Source organism: Phytophthora sojae, assembly GCF_000149755.1.
Source record: "Phytophthora sojae unplaced genomic scaffold PHYSOscaffold_2, whole genome shotgun sequence".
NCBI classification, from domain to species: domain Eukaryota; phylum Oomycota; class Peronosporomycetes; order Peronosporales; family Peronosporaceae; genus Phytophthora; species Phytophthora sojae.
Window position 1 is genome coordinate 3855349 of NW_009258116.1, and position 19487 is coordinate 3874835.

At 57.4% G+C, this 19487-nt stretch overlaps 3 protein-coding genes across 3 annotated transcripts; 1 reads left to right on the forward strand and 2 right to left on the reverse strand.

The window, feature by feature from the left end:
- Window positions 1-3409: 3409 nt before the first annotated feature.
- On the reverse strand, window positions 3410-3799 carry PHYSODRAFT_484322 (hypothetical protein; the record flags this gene model as incomplete). Its single annotated transcript, XM_009520962.1, has 1 exon — window positions 3410-3799. One exon carries the CDS (start codon window positions 3797-3799, stop codon window positions 3410-3412), a length of 390 nt encoding a protein of 129 aa, XP_009519257.1.
- Window positions 3800-4174: 375 nt separating this feature from the next.
- Window positions 4175-4882, reverse strand: PHYSODRAFT_484717 (hypothetical protein; the record flags this gene model as incomplete). Its single annotated transcript, XM_009523478.1, has 1 exon — window positions 4175-4882. One exon carries the CDS (start codon window positions 4880-4882, stop codon window positions 4175-4177), a length of 708 nt encoding a protein of 235 aa, XP_009521773.1.
- Window positions 4883-7119: 2237 nt separating this feature from the next.
- PHYSODRAFT_478148 (hypothetical protein) lies at window positions 7120-19392 on the forward strand (the record flags this gene model as incomplete). The annotated part of the gene is made up of 1 exon (XM_009520963.1): window positions 7120-19392. The coding sequence occupies one exon, from the start codon at window positions 7120-7122 to the stop codon at window positions 19390-19392; it is 12273 nt and encodes a 4090-aa protein (XP_009519258.1).
- Between the last annotated feature and the right edge of the window lie 95 nt (window positions 19393-19487).

The window sequence follows — 19487 nt, forward strand, 5'->3', positions numbered from 1 at the left end:
TCGCCCTTGCGCGAGCCCGCACAATATAAACAGACGAGATGTTAGCGTGGATAAGCACACGTCGCGAATACATGGTACATGCCTACGGTAATTAGTCTCTCCTCATGCGGGCAACCACGACTGACCCATTACACCTTTTTCTCCTTTGCAAGTTTTGTTGTTGTTTGTGGTTCAAAATCCAGGGGAAAACTTTTTCCTCCAGCTTGCTGCAGAAGCCGTCAACCTTCAAAATTTTTGGGATGTCCTATGCGCGCAAGGCGATGATTCGATGTGGACTTTCACTTGGAATCGATGGTACCTGGTCAGCTGGCCAGCTCTACCCGCATCTTCAAGATATTATCGCGAAACACCGCGAGCACTTCGAAGGTAAGTCGGTCGATGAAAACTCCGAGTAAGACTCTTTCGTGTGTGTTGCTTCATAAGTAGTCTTAGCAAAAATATAGTCTAGGTTATTGGGGCATAGCCCCCCTTTAATGAAATGTGCATAAAGACTTTTTACCCTTTTTACAGGTACTTTTTACTCCAATTTATGAACCCCTGTATTACAATTGAGAATGGGGTAGGGCAAATGAACTATCATACAGTAGCCTGCCCGGGGGCGATTTTGATTTTACCCCTTTTTACGAACACACGAACTCATGTTGAACGGCGCCCAAAGGCGACCCTTCAAATGTTACCTTGTTCGAAGGTATAACAAGTTATTAAACTAAGGTCAACTTTTTATCGAACCGGAGATCGCCCCGTTGTATCAGCAAACAAACGATTGCGTTATTAATAATCGTTGAAGTTTAAGGTAAGAGTTGACGACCGACGATTTATGCACATGGACCGTGGAACCCTTTTCAAGGGGTGGCTGAACTCTGGTTAAATGTGGTATCGGAGGCAAATAACAGTGGAGCCCGCCGTAAAAAACATATGAGAGGTCAGGCAGCTCCGTAAAAAGTCTCCGCTAACGTACGAAACAATGTACTGAAGAGTCGTTTGGATTAAGTTATTCAGAGATAACCTAATTCAAGGTATCGGTCAGTACACTGATAGATCCTTGGCAAAACTGGTATAATCCAAAGGCTATACTATGCTACCGCTAACTATTACGACCAGTACACTGATAGATCCTTGGCAAAACTGGCATAATCCAAAGGCTATACTATGCTACCGCTAACTATTACGAACCACTCATGCGGAAGCGAATTAGTTGGCATATTAGTTGCTGCAATCGTTGACTGAAGAAATCTATAAATCGCTTGCTACACACAGTTCTGCAGCAGTGGGGGCAACGGAGTACGAAGATTGGCATGAAACAGAAAGCAGTGACTAGGCCAGACGTGCCATATAGCGGAGACAATAGCCAGGATGTATGCTCTGTAGCTGTGAAGAAAACGTGGAGAATTCTCTTTTTGCCCTGACATTTGGTATATTATTCTGACAACCTTGATAAATAGACGAAGTATTGTCATTTGCGCAGGATGTAAGACGTCGTTGCTCACCAAAATCCCATGCTATTTCCTGAGCAATTTATAGTAGCAATGTGCAATTCTGACACCAATTTTTTGTCTTGCATGTTCACACAAACGCCTAACACTAGCGTTTGTTAAGTGTTACAATTTTACTGATATATTGGCTTGCTGAATGCTCGAGCACGATTTAGCCTGGTACTGTGGGGGATATTTAACGATGTCCACCCGGAAATTTGTTGCGATCGATTCAGCGCCCGACGGTGGCAACGCCAAAGCCACTTATAATGATTCGAAAAGTGTTTATTTACTACTGTAGCATGGAAACCAGGACTAAGCAAAATACTATACATTGATTTACGGTTGAAAGAGGTCGAAAGCTACGACGGCACTACCAGATGCGGCACGAGATCCCTTGCTGTTACGTCAAGCCTCTTTCCTGTCTTCATTTATGGCGGCGACGGATGACTCGGACATGCAAGTTCTAGTTGATCAGCATGTGTGCAACGTCGGGAACACGCGCGCTGTCTACCAGTGCTCGCTGCGCTCGCTCGTGGCATCGGTCCCCGTGCTGCCTATACCATTTTCCATAATAAACTCCAAGCCCGGTCATTTTAATAAAATCTGATGCAAACCCGGTACTTCGTGCATATATTTTTGAAACCAATTCGATAAAAGTATGAGAGTGTATAGGATACTTGGGGGTGGTGCTGAGAAGCTAAGATACAACAGTTTACGAAGCAATGCCCCTCTAGCAACCGGGGCGAAAATTCGCCGTGAGGATGCTGGTATACTAGTACTATTTATTGTCTAAGAGCAATGAACCATTTAATCAAAAATAGTCTAGGTGAGACTAATTACCGTAGGCAGTGTACCGAATATCGTGGATATGGCCAAGGACTACATTTCCTGGCATCAAGCTGACCAGGAGCTGCACATCAATTAACATACTCGAGGGTTATCCAGGCTACAGGGCTATTAAGTAATCTACTATATTGCTATCATAAGAATACATGGTACCGAAGGACTCGCCGTCTCGTGCCCGCGCTCTTTGCGCGAGGGCGTAACTTTGCACTCTACTGCCTCATTAAGCACACCCGAAGGAAATCCAGTCCATGAGTACGAGTCGTCACAGCCTGTTATGAGCGAAATTTTTTTCGATAAGCCCAGACGATGGTATTGCCACCGCTCGGTAAGGACAGATCCTCGCTAAAATTGCTGCGGAGTTCGAGGAAGAAGTGTAGCTAAGGGCAATAGAGCTCGGATACAACGCCAGTCAAACAGGCGACTGAGCTTATTGTCTACTTGCCGTTGATAAGGCAGTAGGCCAAGCTGACGACTTCGACGAAGAGTTTTACTGCTAGATAAATAGATGCGCAGGCTTGCCTTGCATTGCTCCAAGTGTATTTCGAGTTTCAGCTTGTTAGTGAGGTTAGGGTAAATAGGTGTAGGTGGGTTGTATGTGATGACAAAGGGATGCCGATGCTAGTATTGGAGATCACGCGTGAAGCTGGAGCCTGCTACCGAAGGTATCCAACTATTGCTTTTCTTAGCCACGTGCACACGTAAGTGAGTTCATCTCGTGTTCTCGTGTACAGATAAACGTGGCCCGACCATCTTAATTGACGGGGTCCAGCGCAATCCAAACAAACTTGCACTGGCACGACGTTTGGAAATGCTCACTTCTCCGGAAATCACCGTGCGAATCTGCCACTTTGTATAGAATTCGGGGTGCCAATTGACCGGCGAATTCCACGAATGCAAAAATGCCAGCTATACAAAAATCAAATGAAACTGTCCATAATGCAAGATGTAGTGGAATTCATCGTGCAGTTTGCACGAAGCATATTGTGCCGCACATTTGGTACACAGTGTGAAAGTAGAAACACTACTACTTCGAAGTAAATGTGTATTGTGCAAGCTTACCGCTACTCACCCACGTAATGGTAGCTAGTCTAGCTGGAGCTGTGGCTTGCAATATCACTGGCGCGTGTTCTCCACGATAGTTGGTCAAGTCTACGCGCTCTTCCTTTACTCGACGTCGATGAGAACGGTAAACGATTCTTTACTTGCTCAAAAAGAAGGCCAGCCGAATCGAGAGAGCTGTGCGCTCGCAGGACCTCATCACTCGTCAGAAGTGCTTCAACCAAGCGCATCAGCCGCTGAAGCTCTGCAAGCCGGATCTTTTGTAGTCTTGAAGCCATATCGTGCTTTGATAGCTGCCTTAGTGGCGGTTGCCCAGCACACCATTGCTGCCACACAACGCGAACGGTTCCTGGGGGTAGCACAAACTCTCTTGGCACTCGATGAAAGCCTCCACCCCATGTGTATAGCTCGGTGTGCATCGTTGCCGTAGCATTCACGGCGGGCTCGCCTTCTGGATCTGGTGCGGGTAGATTTGGTCGCATCAAATTGGACCGCGCCAATATCGCAGCGAAGGTTGTCTCCATCGCTTACATGGTCATAACTGATCCGTTAATGTGCCGTTTGAGAGCTTTCTCAAAATCAACAACCAGTCCTTCTTTAATCCCATCAATTTTCTCCTTGTAGTCTGTAAGCGCCACCATTATCCCCATGTGTGGTGGAATGCCCGAAGGACTGATAGGATCGTGCTCTTGAAAGTTTCGACAAACTACGCGACGCCGCAGCCACTCAAATTGCGCTTCATTACGCGTGCTGAATAGCGGAGTAGCAAACAGCAACTGATTCGTAGGCAGTGACTACTGCAAGAACGACTTGTGGAACAGCATTGACGCCAGACCAAATTGACAGATCATCCGCAGACTGGCTGGAACACCGGGGAAAACGGCTTTCATGGCGACATCAATGCGCTGCCGTAGTTCCAGTCTGTCAGCTTCTTGATCACTTTGCACATCGAAAAATGGAGGTAACGCTGCAAATTTTGGAGAATCAAATGGAAGGCCCGCAACATACCGACCGACCACCATGTCACCAGCGGCTTCAAACCGAACATACTTGTCCTGGACACCTGGAAAAGTCCAACCAGCCCGAAGGCAAATAGCCGCTGCTGACGGACCCGAAGTAGAGCAGCTACTAACATAGGTAGCAGCACCTTTACGCGCGGAGTGCGTACCAAAATCAGCAGCCGTTAATCCAAACTCAGCTAACGTTCGCTGCATCAGTTCTCCACTAAGCACAGACTTCAATACTTTGAGAAATCGCCTGTACTGATTACCACCAGGGAAAAGTTTTCCATCGCGAGCGAAACCAAAAACAGCGAAATACACTCCAAGTCCTAATACCGGGCAGATTTCGGGCATGGTTGGATTTGCGTACCCATGCCTGGGATCGCGAGGCCGACTTCCGTCTTGATCGTTTTTCATATGAGCGAAAGTAATCGTGATGGAGTCCTCGTGCCAAGAAAGGTGAGCGTGCCGTATCGATTCAGTACTTTTGGCGCGGCACATGAGATTCCAACAAACGAGCAAGAAAGTGTGGCCGAACGCATCCTGTTTTCTGGTAGATTGAAGCATTGCTTTAGCCACCGATCGATACATCGAAAAACTGAACGGCTCCTTTCCTTCCGAGATGCGCTCGTTACTGCTCTGAGCAACTCTTGTCACAGTGTGGTGCAGACCCTTGAAAAAGCGCCTCATTTGAGGATCGAAGTCATGCGGCCGAGGACTTTCTGTCTGAGTGTAAAGGTACACTATCGCTGAGCGAACATTTCCAAAAGTCGACTTTCCGGTGACACCACGCTGCTCCATCGAGGTCAAGTAGCGCATACACTCCATAGTACTTAATATACTTAGATTGACAGGGCTTCGTAAAGGGACGATAGAGAACCACTGCGCGATACTCTCCTCATTAATTGCACCCAGCTCACGAAACGTACTAGTAAACAGGACTTGCCGTCGATCCGCCTCCGTATTCTCGTAGAGCCACTCTATGAAGCGAGATAAAGCTCGTAGATAGACGTACTTGGTGTTGTCAGAGGTGATACTTCCCAGCACTTGCTCAACGCGAGCATCGAGAGCTTCCATCGTTACTTGCCGAGTACAAGTAAGCGCGCAAGAGTGCAAGAGTCTGCGACTCTTGCCGATAGAAACAGTATCGAAATAGCATAGAAATATTTCTAGTTTTTGTTTCGTTCACTTTGCACGACGAATTCCATTTATCTATACTTGCTGACAAAATCGCGGTTATGTATACATGTGTATACCCACTCTGGCGGTATCGCGAAGGTCACTTGTATCGATGCGGATCCTTCGTGCGACATTGAGTGACGTATCCATCCGCGTTAAATCGACGCTCGCCAGGATCGCCGTGTTGGAGCGCGAAGTGCGTGGCGAGCCCCATTGATTGGCATGAAGAGCCCACTCGCTCCGGCGCATGGCCACCGGACTGCGCGGAGCTCCGCAGCGTCCGCCCGCCTCCCGCTTTCTTGCAGCGCGGCGTGGCGGATACGCTCACCAATACAGTAGCGGGCTAGCGGCGGGCAATCGCAGCAATCAATCAAGCAGGGACGCTCCGCGGAATACTGCTGGCGACCGAGGCGAGCAAAGAAAGCTAGCAAGGAAGGAAGGGATGGGACGTGGTGTTCCGTGTGCAGCACCTCTGCCTTACCGATCTGGGGGTTGCCGTTGCCACTGCCTGCCTGCCTGCCTGCCTGCCAAAGAGATGATTCTACCGATGCAGTACAGTACTTCTTCGTGCGTGCGCGGTGTCTTGAATCGCAATGTCGGGGCAGCGGTGGCGGCGCGCCTGCCACATGCAAATCGCTCGGCTAAACACCGCCAGAATGCGCGTGGGGCTGCAAGTCGCAGCCACAGGTTCCGCTGTCACGCGGCTCCGCAAATGACGCACGGGCTCCCGTCCGACGGGGCTGACAAAAGGCGCACTGCCGCCCAGCGTTTGGCGATACATCCGCCGTAGAGGCGTAGCTCGGCGCGAGCGCGATTGTCTTCCGCTTTTGGACATGGCTACACATGACGTCACTGCATCACTTGTAGGATATCCCGCTTTTGGCTTTTGGCTCAGTTTTTCGGCGGGCAGTCAGCGCTTCGGTGCTCGCTACCTAAACGGCAAGCCAGTCAGACACGTTGCAGCGGAACCCCGCCGCGGCAGGCACTTAGGCGCACAGGCACTGACAAGCATTTGGCAGACCATCTTCGCCGCCGGTCCCCTTGCCTCGGGCCGCTGGGCCCGGCACCGCTACGCCCAGCGCACCTTCGGGTTGAAGAAGAAGGAGCGAGAAGCACCTGCTGCCACTCTGGCACTGCCAGGGGTGAGACGGTCTCCCATACAAAAGGCAACTATAACCTCTGACGTCGACGGCCCCCTTTCACTTTGGCGGAAGCGCGTCACGACCCCTAGCCTCGCTCCTATAGATTCCTCCAGTAAAACAGCGCCATCTCTGTTTTGCGCGTCAGCAGATCGCAGTTGTGCCTGGGTGTCTCCACAGCATGGCGGTCCAGGAATCATAGTCAGTACAAGGTGAATCGACAGGCCCAGCGCGCTCAGCCGCCTCCCCCTCACTGGAGCATTTCCCTTTCGCAGCTCACTCGCCCGCACCCGCACGCGCACGCGCAGGAAAACCACCGCGCTCGGAAGAAGAAGAAGAAGGCAAAAAGGGCCTCCAGACGCAGCTACGGACGCCACCCCCATCCCCCTCTCTTCTCGCCGACACCACTAGTAGATCACCATGAGCGAGGAAACCCACACGGCGACAACCACAACCACCACGGCGGCGGGCGAGCAGTCGGAGACGGTCGTGACGACGACGACGACCACCACCACCACAACTACCTCGACGACGGAGGAGACGACGTCCGTGTCCGCGTTGGCAGGCGCAATGGACGCGGGCAAGTACACTTTCATCCCGGAGTTCGGCGGCCAGGGCATCTCCTACTGGACCGAGCTGCAAAAGCTCTATGCTGCATCCAAGACCAGCGCCGCGCGCGCGTTCATCGACAGCGCGGCGCAGGCGCTGCTGGAGGAGTCCAGCACCGACGAGGCCAAGGCCTCCGTCGCCTTCGAGGCGGCCATCGACGTGCACAGCTGGCTGCAGAGCCTGGAGGTCGGCGACGCGCCCGCAGACTTGGCGCTCGACTGCGTGTACTTCAGCATGCCGCTGCTGGTGCTCACGCAGTGCGCCAACTACCTCAACTTCCTCGAGACGGCGGGTGTGAGCCACGAGAGCGTGGTCAAGAGCTCCACCACGGCTGTGGGCCACAGCCAGGGCGTGGTGAGCGCCGTCATCTTCTCTGCGGCCAAGACGGCCGAGGAGTTCGTCGCGATCGGCGTCTCCGTCCTGCGCTACATGTTCTGGCAGGGACTGCGCGCGCAGGAGGCGTACGACCAGCTCCTGACGCAGTACAAGCAGGACGGTAAGAAGATCGCGGACGCCGGCCCGATGCTGGCCGTGCGCGGTCTCAAGAAAGAGCACGTGCTCAAGGCCATCGAGGTGGCCAAGCGCCGCACCAAGACGCCCGACCTGCAGCTGTCGCTCATCAACGCGTCGGACATGATGAACGTGACGGGCTTCCCCGCGACGCTGACGCTGCTGAAGCAGGCGCTGGAAGGCCTGTTCGCCAAGCCCGACGCCAACCAGACGCGCATCCCGCACTCGCAGCGGAAACCCACGGGTTCGCTGTCGTTCTTGCCGCTGTCGGCTCCTTTCCACACACCGCTGCTGACTGAGGCCAAGCCGAAGCTGGTCCAGGACGTTGAGCGCGTCAAGTGCGCTATCAAGGGCAGCCAGCTGCAGGTGCCCGTGTACGCTACGAACGCGGAGGCGACCAACCTGCAGACGGTGGACGACGTTGTCGATGAACTTATTAACATGCAGTTGCTGCAACTCGTGGACTGGACTGCGGCGTGGGCAAAGATTGCGGAGCACCACTCGAGCGCGACTCACGTGCTGGAGTTTGGACCCGACCTCGGTGTGGCGAAGCTGAGCGACAAATTCGCGGAAGGTCTGGGCATTGAGGTGGTGATTGCGACCGCCAAGCACCCGGTCATGAGCACATCGACGAAGTACGCCCCTCACATCGGCCTGCAGCAGTTCATCGACGCTGCGCCGACCTTCTCCCCGGCCGAGGCGACGTGGGCGAAGAAGTTCGGCCCGCAGGTGACGGCGTCGGGCAAGCTCTACAACAGATTCACACGCGCGCTGAACAAGCCCCCCGTCATGGTCGCGGGTATGACGCCCACGACGAGCCTGGAAGGTATCGACCTCGTTGCGGCTATCCAGAACGCGGGTTTCCACGGCGAGCTTGCGGCGGGTGGTCTGTCGCGCCCGAACATCTTTGAGGACGCGGTGAACGAGCTGGTGTCGAAGATCAAGCCTGGCCTCGGCATCGCGATCAATATGCTGTACCTGAACGCGAAGCAGTGGGGCTTCCAGTTCCCGATGGTGCTTCGTATGCGCCGCAGCGGCGTGCCTATCGAGAGCATCACGATTGGTGCCGGTATCCCGACGCAGGAGCGTGCGCTTGAGATGATGTCGCAGCTGGAGGCCGTTGGCATCAAGGTGGTGTGCTTCAAGCCCGGTTCGGTGGACGGTATCCACGCGGTGCTGGAGATTGCCGCGGCGATGCCATCGATGACCGTGATGCTGCAGTGGACTGGCGGCCGCGCTGGTGGCCACCACAGCTTCGAGGACTTCCACCAGCCGATGGAGGAGACGTACGCCGCCATCCGTCGCGTGTCGAACGTGCTGCTGGTGGTGGGCTCTGGCTTCGGCAACTGGGAGGACTCGAAGCAGTACCTCACGGGCGAGTGGAGTCTGGCGCGCGGCCACCTACACAAGATGCCTGCGGATGGTATCCTGATGGGCTCTCGCGTGATGGTCGCGAAGGAGGCTGCGACCGCGCCGGCAGTGAAGAAGCTGCTGGTGGACACTCCTGGTATCGAGTCGGAGCTGGAGTGGGAGACGAGCTACACGGGCGTCGTGGGCGGCGTTGTCACGGTGACGTCGGAGCTGGGCGAGCCGATCCACGTGGTGGCCAACCGCTGCGCGCAGCTGTGGAAGGAGTTTGACGACAAGTACTTCTCGATCCCGCGCGAGCAGGTGGAGCTGGCGCTCCGCCTGAACAAGCAGGACATCATCGCACGCCTGAACGCGGACTACCAGAAGCCGTACTTTGGCTGCAAGCGCAACGTCGAGACGGGCGAGGTTGTCCCGGCGGAGCTGGAGGAGATGTCGTACGGAGACGTGTTGACCCGCCTGGTCGACTTGACCTACGTGGAGGTGGAAGGCAAGCCGCAGCGCTGGGTGCACGACACGTACTTCTCGCGCGTGAGCAAGTTTATCACGCGCACGGAGGAGCGTTTCCGCCGCGAGAGCTCTGGCGCGCTGTTCGACCAGTCGGAGCTCAAGTCGAACCCGCGCGGAACGCTGAGCGCGTTCATTGCGAAGTACCCTGCGACGGTGTCGACGCTGCTGTCGGTGCCGGACTGCGACTTCTTCCTGGAGCTGTGTCGCACGGGTGGCAAGCCGGTGAACTTCGTGCCTGCGATCGACACGGACTTCAAGACGTGGTTCAAGAAGGACTCTCTGTGGTACTCGGAGGACTTGGACGCGGTGCCGGAGTGCGACGAGCAGCGCGTGTTCATCCTGCAGGGCCCCGTGGCTGTCCGCTACAGCACGGTGGTAAACGAGCCCGTGGCGGACATCCTGGGAGGCATCAACACGGGCTTCATCAACGTTGTGAAAGAGAGCGGTGCGATTGCTGCCGCGCCGGTTGCGGCCGTCAAGCAGACTGTGGACATCGCTGGTGTTGAGGTCACGGAGATCGACGACAGCGTGGAGGTGTCGATCTCCACGGAGGAGAGCGCCGTTCCGTCTGCTGACGAATGGCTTGCGGCGCTCGCCGCGTCCGTGAGCGACAAGGACTGGCTGAAGGCGCTGATCTCGTCGACGCACGTGGTGGAGGAGAAGAAGTGGCTTGCGAATCCGGTCCGCCAGCTTCTTGTCCCCCAGGTGGGCCAGAAGTACGTGATCGACGCCGCCGGCGTTCGCGTGTTCGACAGGTCGATCGACATTTCGGGCCCCGTGATCGAGATCACGAAGAAGGACGCAGCGATTGCCGTTGTGGTGAACGAGGTTCGCCCGGCGGTGACCGAGCTGAAGGCCGGCGTCGTGGCGCTGGAGATGACGTTCCAGCACCACCCTGAGCTGTCGTGCTCGATCCACGCTGAGGGCAGCGGCTTCATCGACAAGGTGAAGGCGTTCTACGCCCGCTTCTGGGTGGCCATCGAGGGCAAGGAAGAGGAGTCGTGCGAGGCTGCGTGCGCGGAGAGCGTGATGTCTCCTTTCACGGCCGACTTCAGCATCACGAAGGAGGACATCGTGGCGTACCGTGCCGCGCTGGGTCTCAGCGCGGACGAGGTGGGCGCTCCCGCCGACTTCTCGACGATCGTGTCGTGGCGTCCGCTGATCCAGTCGGTGTTCACGAAGGAGGTGAAGGGCAACCTGCTGGACCTGGTGCACCTGAAGCACTCGTACAAGCTGCTGTCATCGCGCAAGGCGTCCGCGACGTTCCTGCCTGGCGACGACATCGTGAGCACGTCGAACGTCGGCAGTCTGCGCATCATCGACAGCGGCAAGATTGTGCACGGCGTGGCCATCATCTCGCGCAAGACGGTGGACGAGCAGATGGAGGAGGTGCTGGAGCCGCTGGTGGAGCTGCACAGCGAGTTCCTGATCCGCGGCTCGTTCAATGACTTTGAGTCGACGTTCTCGATCGACAAGTCGACGGACGATTTCGTGCCCAAGCGTCAGGAGGACGTTGAGATCCTGAAGGCGAAGTCGTGGCTGAAGCTTGCTGCCGAGGCCTCGGTGATCGTCGGTGACCACCTGTCGTTCGAGCTGATGACGAAGAAGCAGTACGCGTCGATCAACTCGCTAAGCTCCGTGGAGGTGTCGGGCGTGCTGTGCCGTGAGGAGGCTGGCTCGAAGGTGGAGATCGGCACGGTCGAGTTCAAGAGCACCGAGGTGAACGAGAGCCCCGTGGTGGCATTCCTGCGCCAGGTGCAGCCGGCGGACGCGAATGCCGGTGGCATGTTTGCGAACGGTGGTTCGCACATGCTGGAGAAGCCGCTGGAGATCAACGTGCCGGCGAACGCGCTGGCGTACGCCGTGGCTTCGCGCGATCTGAACCCGATTCACCGCTCGAAGTACGCCGCCATCCTGGGCCACCTGCCGAAGGGCAAGCCGATTATGCACGGTCTGTGGACCGCGACGAAGGTGCGCGATCTGGTCATCCAGAGCTTCGGTCTGGGTTTCGACAGCAACGTCGTGGACTACGACGTGAACTTCGACGGCATGGTGTACCCGGGCGACAAGCTGTTCATGCAGGCGCGCCACATCGGCCTCGACAACGGCAAGAAGGTTCTGTCGGTGGAGGTTGTGAACGGCTCCGGCGAGCGCGTGGTTAGCGCGCGTGCTGTGGTGAAGCAGGCGCCGATGGCGTTTGTGTTCACTGGCCAGGGCTCTGCCGCGGTGAACATGGGCATGGACCGCTACCAGGAGTCCTCGGTTGCTCGCGAGATCTGGAACCGTGGTGATGTTCACCTGCGTAACACGTTCGGTTTCTCCATCCTGGAGATGGTGCGCAAGAACCCGAAGTCCATAACGGTGCACTTTGGCGGTAAGAAGGGCTGCATGATTCGCGAACATTACATGAACCTGAAATGCGAACACCCTCTCACTGGTGAGGTGACCCCACTCTTACCAGAGATTGATGAAGAGACTGAGAGCTACAGCTTTTCGGCAAGAGAAGGCTTGCTGTTCGCGACCCAGTTCAGCCAGCCTGCACTAGTACTTCTGGAGAAGGCAATGTTCTCTGAGATTGAGGCGGCGCAGCTGATTCCTGATGATGCCTATTTTGCTGGCCACTCCCTGGGCGAGTATGCTGGTTTGATCTCCTTCGCGGAAGCGTTATCGGTGGAAGCACTCATGGATTTAGTATTCCTGCGTGGAATGATCATGCAGAAGGCTGTGAAGCGTGACGCTGAGGGACGCTCGGACTACGGTATGGTTGCCACGAACCCCACTCGTGTTGGCCCCCACTTCACGGAGGAGGCCATGTACAAGGTCGTAGACGGCATCGAGGCTGCTTCGGGGAAGCTCCTTCAGGTGGTGAATTTCAACATCCAGCAGCGCCAGTACGTGGTTGCTGGTGAGAACGTGAACCTGGAGACGCTGTCGCTGGCGTTGTCTGCGTTCAAGACGGTGACGTCGACCGCTCCGGAGGAGGTGGAGAAGGTGATCGCAGAGTCGCTGGCGCAGGCTCGCGCTCGCAAGGAGAAGTGCGAGCAGAGCGGGCGTCCGTTCACGCTGGCCCGAGGCCTGGCGACGATCCCACTGGTTGGTATTGACGTGCCGTTCCACTCGCGCGAGCTGTTGGGCGGTGTGCCGTCGTTCCGCGCGCTGCTGCGCACGAAGTTCGACCCGCAGGTGCTGGAGCGCCAGCTGCCGCTTCTGGTGAGCCGGTACATTCCGAACCTGGTGGCCACTCCGTTCTCGCTGGAGCGCTCGTACTTCGAGGAGGTGTACGAGGCGACGAAGAGCCCGTACCTGGCCGAGGTGCTGAACCCGATGCAGTGGCAGTTGACGACGAAGGCGCAGCTCGCGCATCTTCTGGTGGTGGAGCTGCTGGCGTACCAGTTTGCGTCGCCCGTGCAGTGGATCAAGACGCAGGCGCTGCTGTTCTCGGAGGGCGGTGTTCGCCGCTTCGTGGAGATTGGCCCTGCTCCGACGTTGACGAACATGGCGCTGCGCACTCTGCAGGTTGGCGACTTCCCGTCCGTGCCGCGTGAGATTCTGTGGTACCAGCGCGATCGCGAGGCCGTCCACTTCGAGGAGGAGACGTCGAACATCTCTGCGTCTGAGTACGCGCGTGGTCTGGCTGCCGAGGCTGCGGCTGAGGCCGCGGCCGCCGCTGCGAAGATTGCTGCTGCGTCTGCTCCGAAGGCGGAGGCGGCTCCCGCGGCGCCGGCCCCGGTTGCTGCTCCGGTTGTTGTCGCGCCGGCGGCTCCGATGCAGGCTGCTCCTGCTCCCGCTCCTGCGGCGTCGGTTTCTGCTGCGGAAGACGCGCCGGTTGCTGCTCTGCACGTTCTGCGTGTGCTTCTTGCTGTGCGCCTGAACAAGGACCTTGGCGATATCAAGGAAGACACGGACGTGAAGACGCTTTGCGCCGGCAAGTCTGCGGTGCAGAACGAAATCCTGGGTGACCTGGAGAAGGAATTCGGTGGCGGCGTCCCCGAGGGTGCCGGCGAGGTGCCGCTGAAGGAGCTGGCGTCGAAGTTCTCCGGCTACAGCACGCTGGGCAAGGTGACGAACGGCCTGATCAACAAGGTGGTGGCGAGCAAGATGCCCGGCGGCTTCACGATGTCGAGCATCAAGGAGTACCTGAGCGGCGAGAAGGGTCTGGGAGCTGGCCGCATGGAGAGCGGCCTGGCGCACTCGCTGCTTCTTGCGCCGCAGGCTCGTTTCAAGAGCGATGCGGACGCGCGGAAGTGGCTGGATGACAGCGTGAATGGCTACGCTTCGTTCGCGGGCATTTCACTGGCCCGCCCGACGATGGCTGCTGCGCCTGGCGCCGTGGGCATGTCGTTCAACCCGGCTCCGGTGTCGATCCCTACGGTGGCTGACAAGCCCGTGGAGGCGAAGCACGCTCTGCTGGTGATGCTCGCGGCTAAGTTCAGCAAGGCGTTCACGGAGGTCCCTGAGACGGCCACGATCAAGGAGCTGTCCGCTGGTAAGTCTGCGGTGCAGAACGAGATCGTTGGCGACCTGGAGAAGGAGTTCGGCTCGGGTCCGGATGATGTGGCGGAGATGAAGCTGGTCGAGCTTGCTGGCAAGTTCCCCGACTACGCGTCGCCCGGCAAGGTGACGAGCGCTCTGATCGCAAAGATGCTGGCGAGCAAGATGCCCGGTGGTTTCGGTCTGTCGGCCATCAAGGAGTACTTGTCGAGCGAGCGTTGCCTGCCGAGCGGTCGCATCGAAAGCGTGCTGCTGCACGGCCTGACGCAGAATCCGAAGCAGCGCCTGACGGACGATGCGACGGCGAAGAAGTGGCTGGATGGCGTCGTGGACGACTACGCGAAGTTCGCTGGCATTGACATCCCGTACCTGTCTAAGCTGGGCGGTATGATGGCTGGTCCAGCCATGGGCCAGCCGGCGATGCAGTCGAGCTCGCTGCCGAGTGACTTCGAAAAGCGTCTGAAGTCGATGATCGCGAACCAGGTGGAAGCGTTGAACTCGTACCTGGGCGATGACCAGTTGGACTGGCACCGCAAGATCGAGACGGAGGTGGACTTGCGTGAGGACCTGGAGTCGTCGGTGTCGCAGTGGGTGACGGAGCACGGCGAGTTCTACGGTGCTGGTATTGCTGGCAAGTTCGATGCGAAGAAGGAGCGTCAGTACGACAGCTACTGGAACTGGGCTGTTCAGGATGCGATGGAGCTGTACCACCGCACTGCTGCTGCTGCTGCGAAGGGCGCTCCCGCGAGATCGAAACTGGATTTGAGTAGTGCTTCCAACACACATCTTCGCAATCGTGCTACGCCGGAGCTTCTGAGATGCTTGCACTTCTTGGTATCGCGTGCGGAGAAGGAGGACTGCTCTGAGTTGGTCCAAGCACTGAAGCAGATGGTGACGAAAATGGATGCGTGGTTGGACTCGAAACCTGTGAGCATGCCGAGCTTGAAGCCGACGCAGCCAGAGCTAAGCATTCTTGAGAATGGCAAGCTTGAGTATGCCGAAGTTCCTCGTGAAGGTGTTCACGACGCTATTTGCTACGTCGACGAGATTTCCCGTGGTCTGGAGTACAAGATTATTCTCAAAAGTGGGAAAAATGCTAGCTCAAATGGACCTGAGTTTGAAGCGACACCAACTGACAACGGAAGCACGACCAGCGAAGACGTTGATAGTGACGAGGTTGACAGCGGCGAGGATGACGATTCCTCCTCAAATGATGGTTCCAGCAGACTATCATCTGCAGGCACCAAGATCGATACAATACGTGACGCTCTTCACCGACGCGCCGAACGAGAGTCCAAATGGGCTCCGGTTGTTCGCTCGTCCTATGGCCTGAACGAGAACCTGAAGAAGATCGTGCTGCCGCACGTGCACGTCCGCAAGCCGTCCGATGTGGACCCGACGATCCGCCTGTACGACGTCGAGTCGACCTGCGTGCTGTTGTCGTGCATGCGCGAGATGGCCTCGACGGGTATCTCGTTTGCCGGCAAGGTTGCTTTGCTGACGGGTTGCGGCAAGAACTCCATTGGTGCCGAGATCGTGAAGGCGCTGTTGGAAGGTGGCGCTACGGTGTTTGTGACGACGAGCAGCTTCAGCATGAAGACAACGGCGCTGTTCCGCGAGATCTACGAGCAGCACGGCAGTCGTGGCAGCCGCCTCGTCGTGCTGCCGTTCAACCAGGCTTCTAAGGTGGACGTGCAGAACCTAGTGGCGCACATTTACAACGTGCACAAGCTGGACCTGGACTTCTTGATCCCGTTCGCGGCTCTGTCGGAGGTGGGCCGCACGATCACGGACATCGACTCGCGCTCGGAGTTGGCACTCCGAGTCATGCTGACGAACGTGATGCGTTTGCTGGGCGAGGTCGTTACGGCGAAGAAGACTCGTGACATCACGACGCGTCCAGCGCTTGTAGTTCTCCCGATGTCGCCGAACCACGGCAGCTTCGGTGGCGACGGTCTGTACGCCGAGTCGAAGCTGGGCGTGGAGAGTCTCATGAGCAAGTGGTACTCGGAGGGCTGGGATGACCAGCTTTCGATCGTTGGTGCCATTATCGGTTGGACCCGTGGCACGGGCCTCATGTCTGGCAACAATGTGGTTGCTGTGGACGTGGAGAAGATGGGAATGCGCACGTTCAGTACGACCGAAATGGGTTTTAACCTGAGTGCATTGATGCACCCTAAAGTTGTGAGGCGGGCGGCTAAGTCACCGATCATCGCAGACCTCACTGGTGGCATGGCCCAGGTTAGCGACCTGAAGGACCAGGTTGACGCCATTCGCGCCGACATCATGAAGAAGGCGAAGCTTCAGGCATCTATTCATGTCGCGTTGGAGAGCGACAAGAAGATGCTGGCTCTACCTTCGACGCAGAAGCAGGCTGCTCCGAGCTCGAAGAAGTTTGCTCCTCGCGCAAACATGTCGAGCTACTACTGCAACTCGTTCCCGAAGCTGGGTGGTGTGGCTGGACTGTCGGCGTCGACGAAGCAGGCGCTGCTGCGCGGCATGCTGGATCTGCGCCAAGTTGTTGTGGTGACTGGTTTCGGCGAGGTGAGTCCGTGGGGCAACTCGCGCACGCGCTGGGAGATGGAGTCGTACGGCGAGTTCTCGCTGGAAGGCTGCATTGAGCTGGCGTGGTTGACGGGCCGCATCGCGTTCGACAAGGGCAACTGGGTGGACGCGAAGACGAAGGAGATCGTGCCGGACCACCAGGTGAAGCCGCGTTACGAGGAGGACATCCTGAAACACTCGGGCATCCGCATCGTTGAGCCTGAGCTGTTCGACGGGTACGACCCGAAGAACAAGATGGTGCTGCACCAGGTGGCCATCGACAAGAAGATGTCCCCCATCGAGGTGGCCGACCGCGAGGAGGCTCTGCAGTTTCGCAAGGAGCTGGGCAAGGAGAACGTGGACGTGTTCCAGAACGCGTCCGGCGCGTGGATGATTCGCCTGCGCAAGGGTTCTGTGCTGAACATTCCTCGTGCGCTCAACTTCGACCGCTTCGTTGCTGGCCAGATCCCGACGGGCTGGAGCGCGGAGCGTCTTGGTTTGTCAAAGGACCTTGCCGATGCCGTGGACCCTATTACGCTGTACGTGCTGGCATCGACGATGGACGCGTTTGTTGCTGCTGGTGTGACAGACCCGTACGAGTTCTACCAGTACGTGCACGTGTCGGAAGTCGGTAACACGTCCGGTGGTGGAATGGGTGGTATGCGAGCATTCACGCAGATCTACAAGAACCGCCTTCTTGGCAAGCCGGCTCCGAGTGACGCTCTGCAGGAGTGCTTCATCAACACGCCTCCGGCATGGGTGAACATGCTGCTCTTGAGTTCTTCTGGCCCGATCAAGACCCCAGTGGGTGCCTGTGCCACGGCTGCTGAGTCTGTGGACATCGGTGCGGAGACGATCAAGAGCGGCAAGGCTCGCATTTGCATCGTTGGTGGCTATGACGACTTCGGCGAGGAAACGTCAAATGAGTTTGCACAAATGAAGGCGACGAGCGACTCGGTGAAGGAGACTGGAATGGGTCGCGAGCCCAAGGAAATGTGCCGTCCGTGCTCGACGACGCGTGGTGGCTTCATGGAGAGCCATGGCGCTGGTATTCAGCTGCTGATGGATGCCCAGCTCGCGCTTGAAATGGGTCTGCCGATCTATGGTATTGTGGCGCTGACGAACACGGCAACGGACAAGAACGGCCGCTCTGTGCCGGCTCCTGGTCAGGGCATTCTGACGACGGCGCGCGAGGCTACGTCGGACAACTCGAAGCCTTCCCCGCTGTTGGACGTGGAGTTCCGTCGCCGTCAGTTTGATGACGAGCTGGAGAGCATTGAGAAGTGGTATGCGCGTGAGAAGGCAGGCGCTAACGGAGACCGATCTCGCATTAGATTGATAGAAAGGAGAAGGTTGCGGAAGGTGCGAGCAGCTCAAGCAACATGGGGGCAGGGCTTCTATTATGGTGAGACGGATATTGCTCCTCTTCGCGGTGCGCTGAACGTGTGGAACCTGGACATCGACGACCTGGGCGCTGCTAGCTTCCATGGCACGGGTACCAAGGCCAACGACAAGAACGAGAGCGAGGTGACGCACAAGCAGATGGCTCACTTGGGCCGCTCTGCGGGCAACCCGCTTCCGGTGATCTGCCAGAAGAACCTGACGGGCCACCCGAAGGGTGCCGCTGCTGCGTGGATGCTGAACGGCCTGCTGCAGGTGCTGAACACGGGCTTGATCCCGGGCAACCGTCAGCTGGACAACACGTGCGCGACGCTGCGCAAGTACGACCACCTCGTGTACCCGAACCGTAGCTACCAGACGGTGGGCATCAAGGCTGTGCTGATGAAGAGTTTCGGCTTCGGCCAGGCCGGTGGCGAGGTGGTGCTGGTGCACCCGGACTACTTGCTGTCGACGCTGGGTGCTGAGGAGTTCCAGCACTACTCTGCTCGTCGCGAGCAGCGTCTGATCAAGATGAACACGCACGTGCAGGGCGTGATCACGGGCAAGCAGGCGCACATCCAGGTGAAGAACGAGGCGCCGTACTCGTCGGCGCAGGAGAGCAACGTGTACCTGGACCCGACGGCCCGCGCGGAGTACGACGCGACGTCCAAGACGTGGCGTTTTGGCGGCGCGGACTCGCTCACTGCGGAGGAGAACCACCGCCAGCGCGCGGAGAAGCGCGCGAAGAAGGCGAAGGCTGCTGCGGAAGCGGCGGCGGCGGCCTCGAAGAAGACCACGGAGACGCACTCGGCCGACTCGTCGTCGACGCTGTTGACTGCCATCAACCAAGCGGCGACCGACCTGGGTCTGGCGTCCAAGAACATGGGCATGGGTGTGGACGTGGAGCCGGTGGCCACGTTCGAGAACCTGAATGGCCGCGAGGACTTCATCCGCCGCAACTTCACGGACCAGGAGATGGCGTACTGCTACAGCGCGCCGCACCCGGCCGCGAGCTTCGCGGGTCGCTGGGCCGCCAAGGAGGCTGTGATCAAGGCCATCTCGAGCTCTTCGCCGACGGAGCCGAACCTGTGGAAGGGAGCTGGCGCCCCGCTGCGCGAGATCGAGATCTTCATGACGGCGTCAGGCGCTCCGTCCGTGCTGCTGTCGGGCTACCCGCTGCAGGTGTTCAACCGTCTGGGCTTGTCGAAGCTGAGCGTGTCGATCAGCCACTCGGGCGACTTCGCGGTGTCCCAGGCTGTTGCCAGCTTCCAGCAGGACTGATCGATTCTGAAGTTGTAGTTTTGCGTGTTACATGTTTCATTACATGTTTTATGTTGTACATGTGCGTAGTGAACTGATGAAATGAATAGAATTGT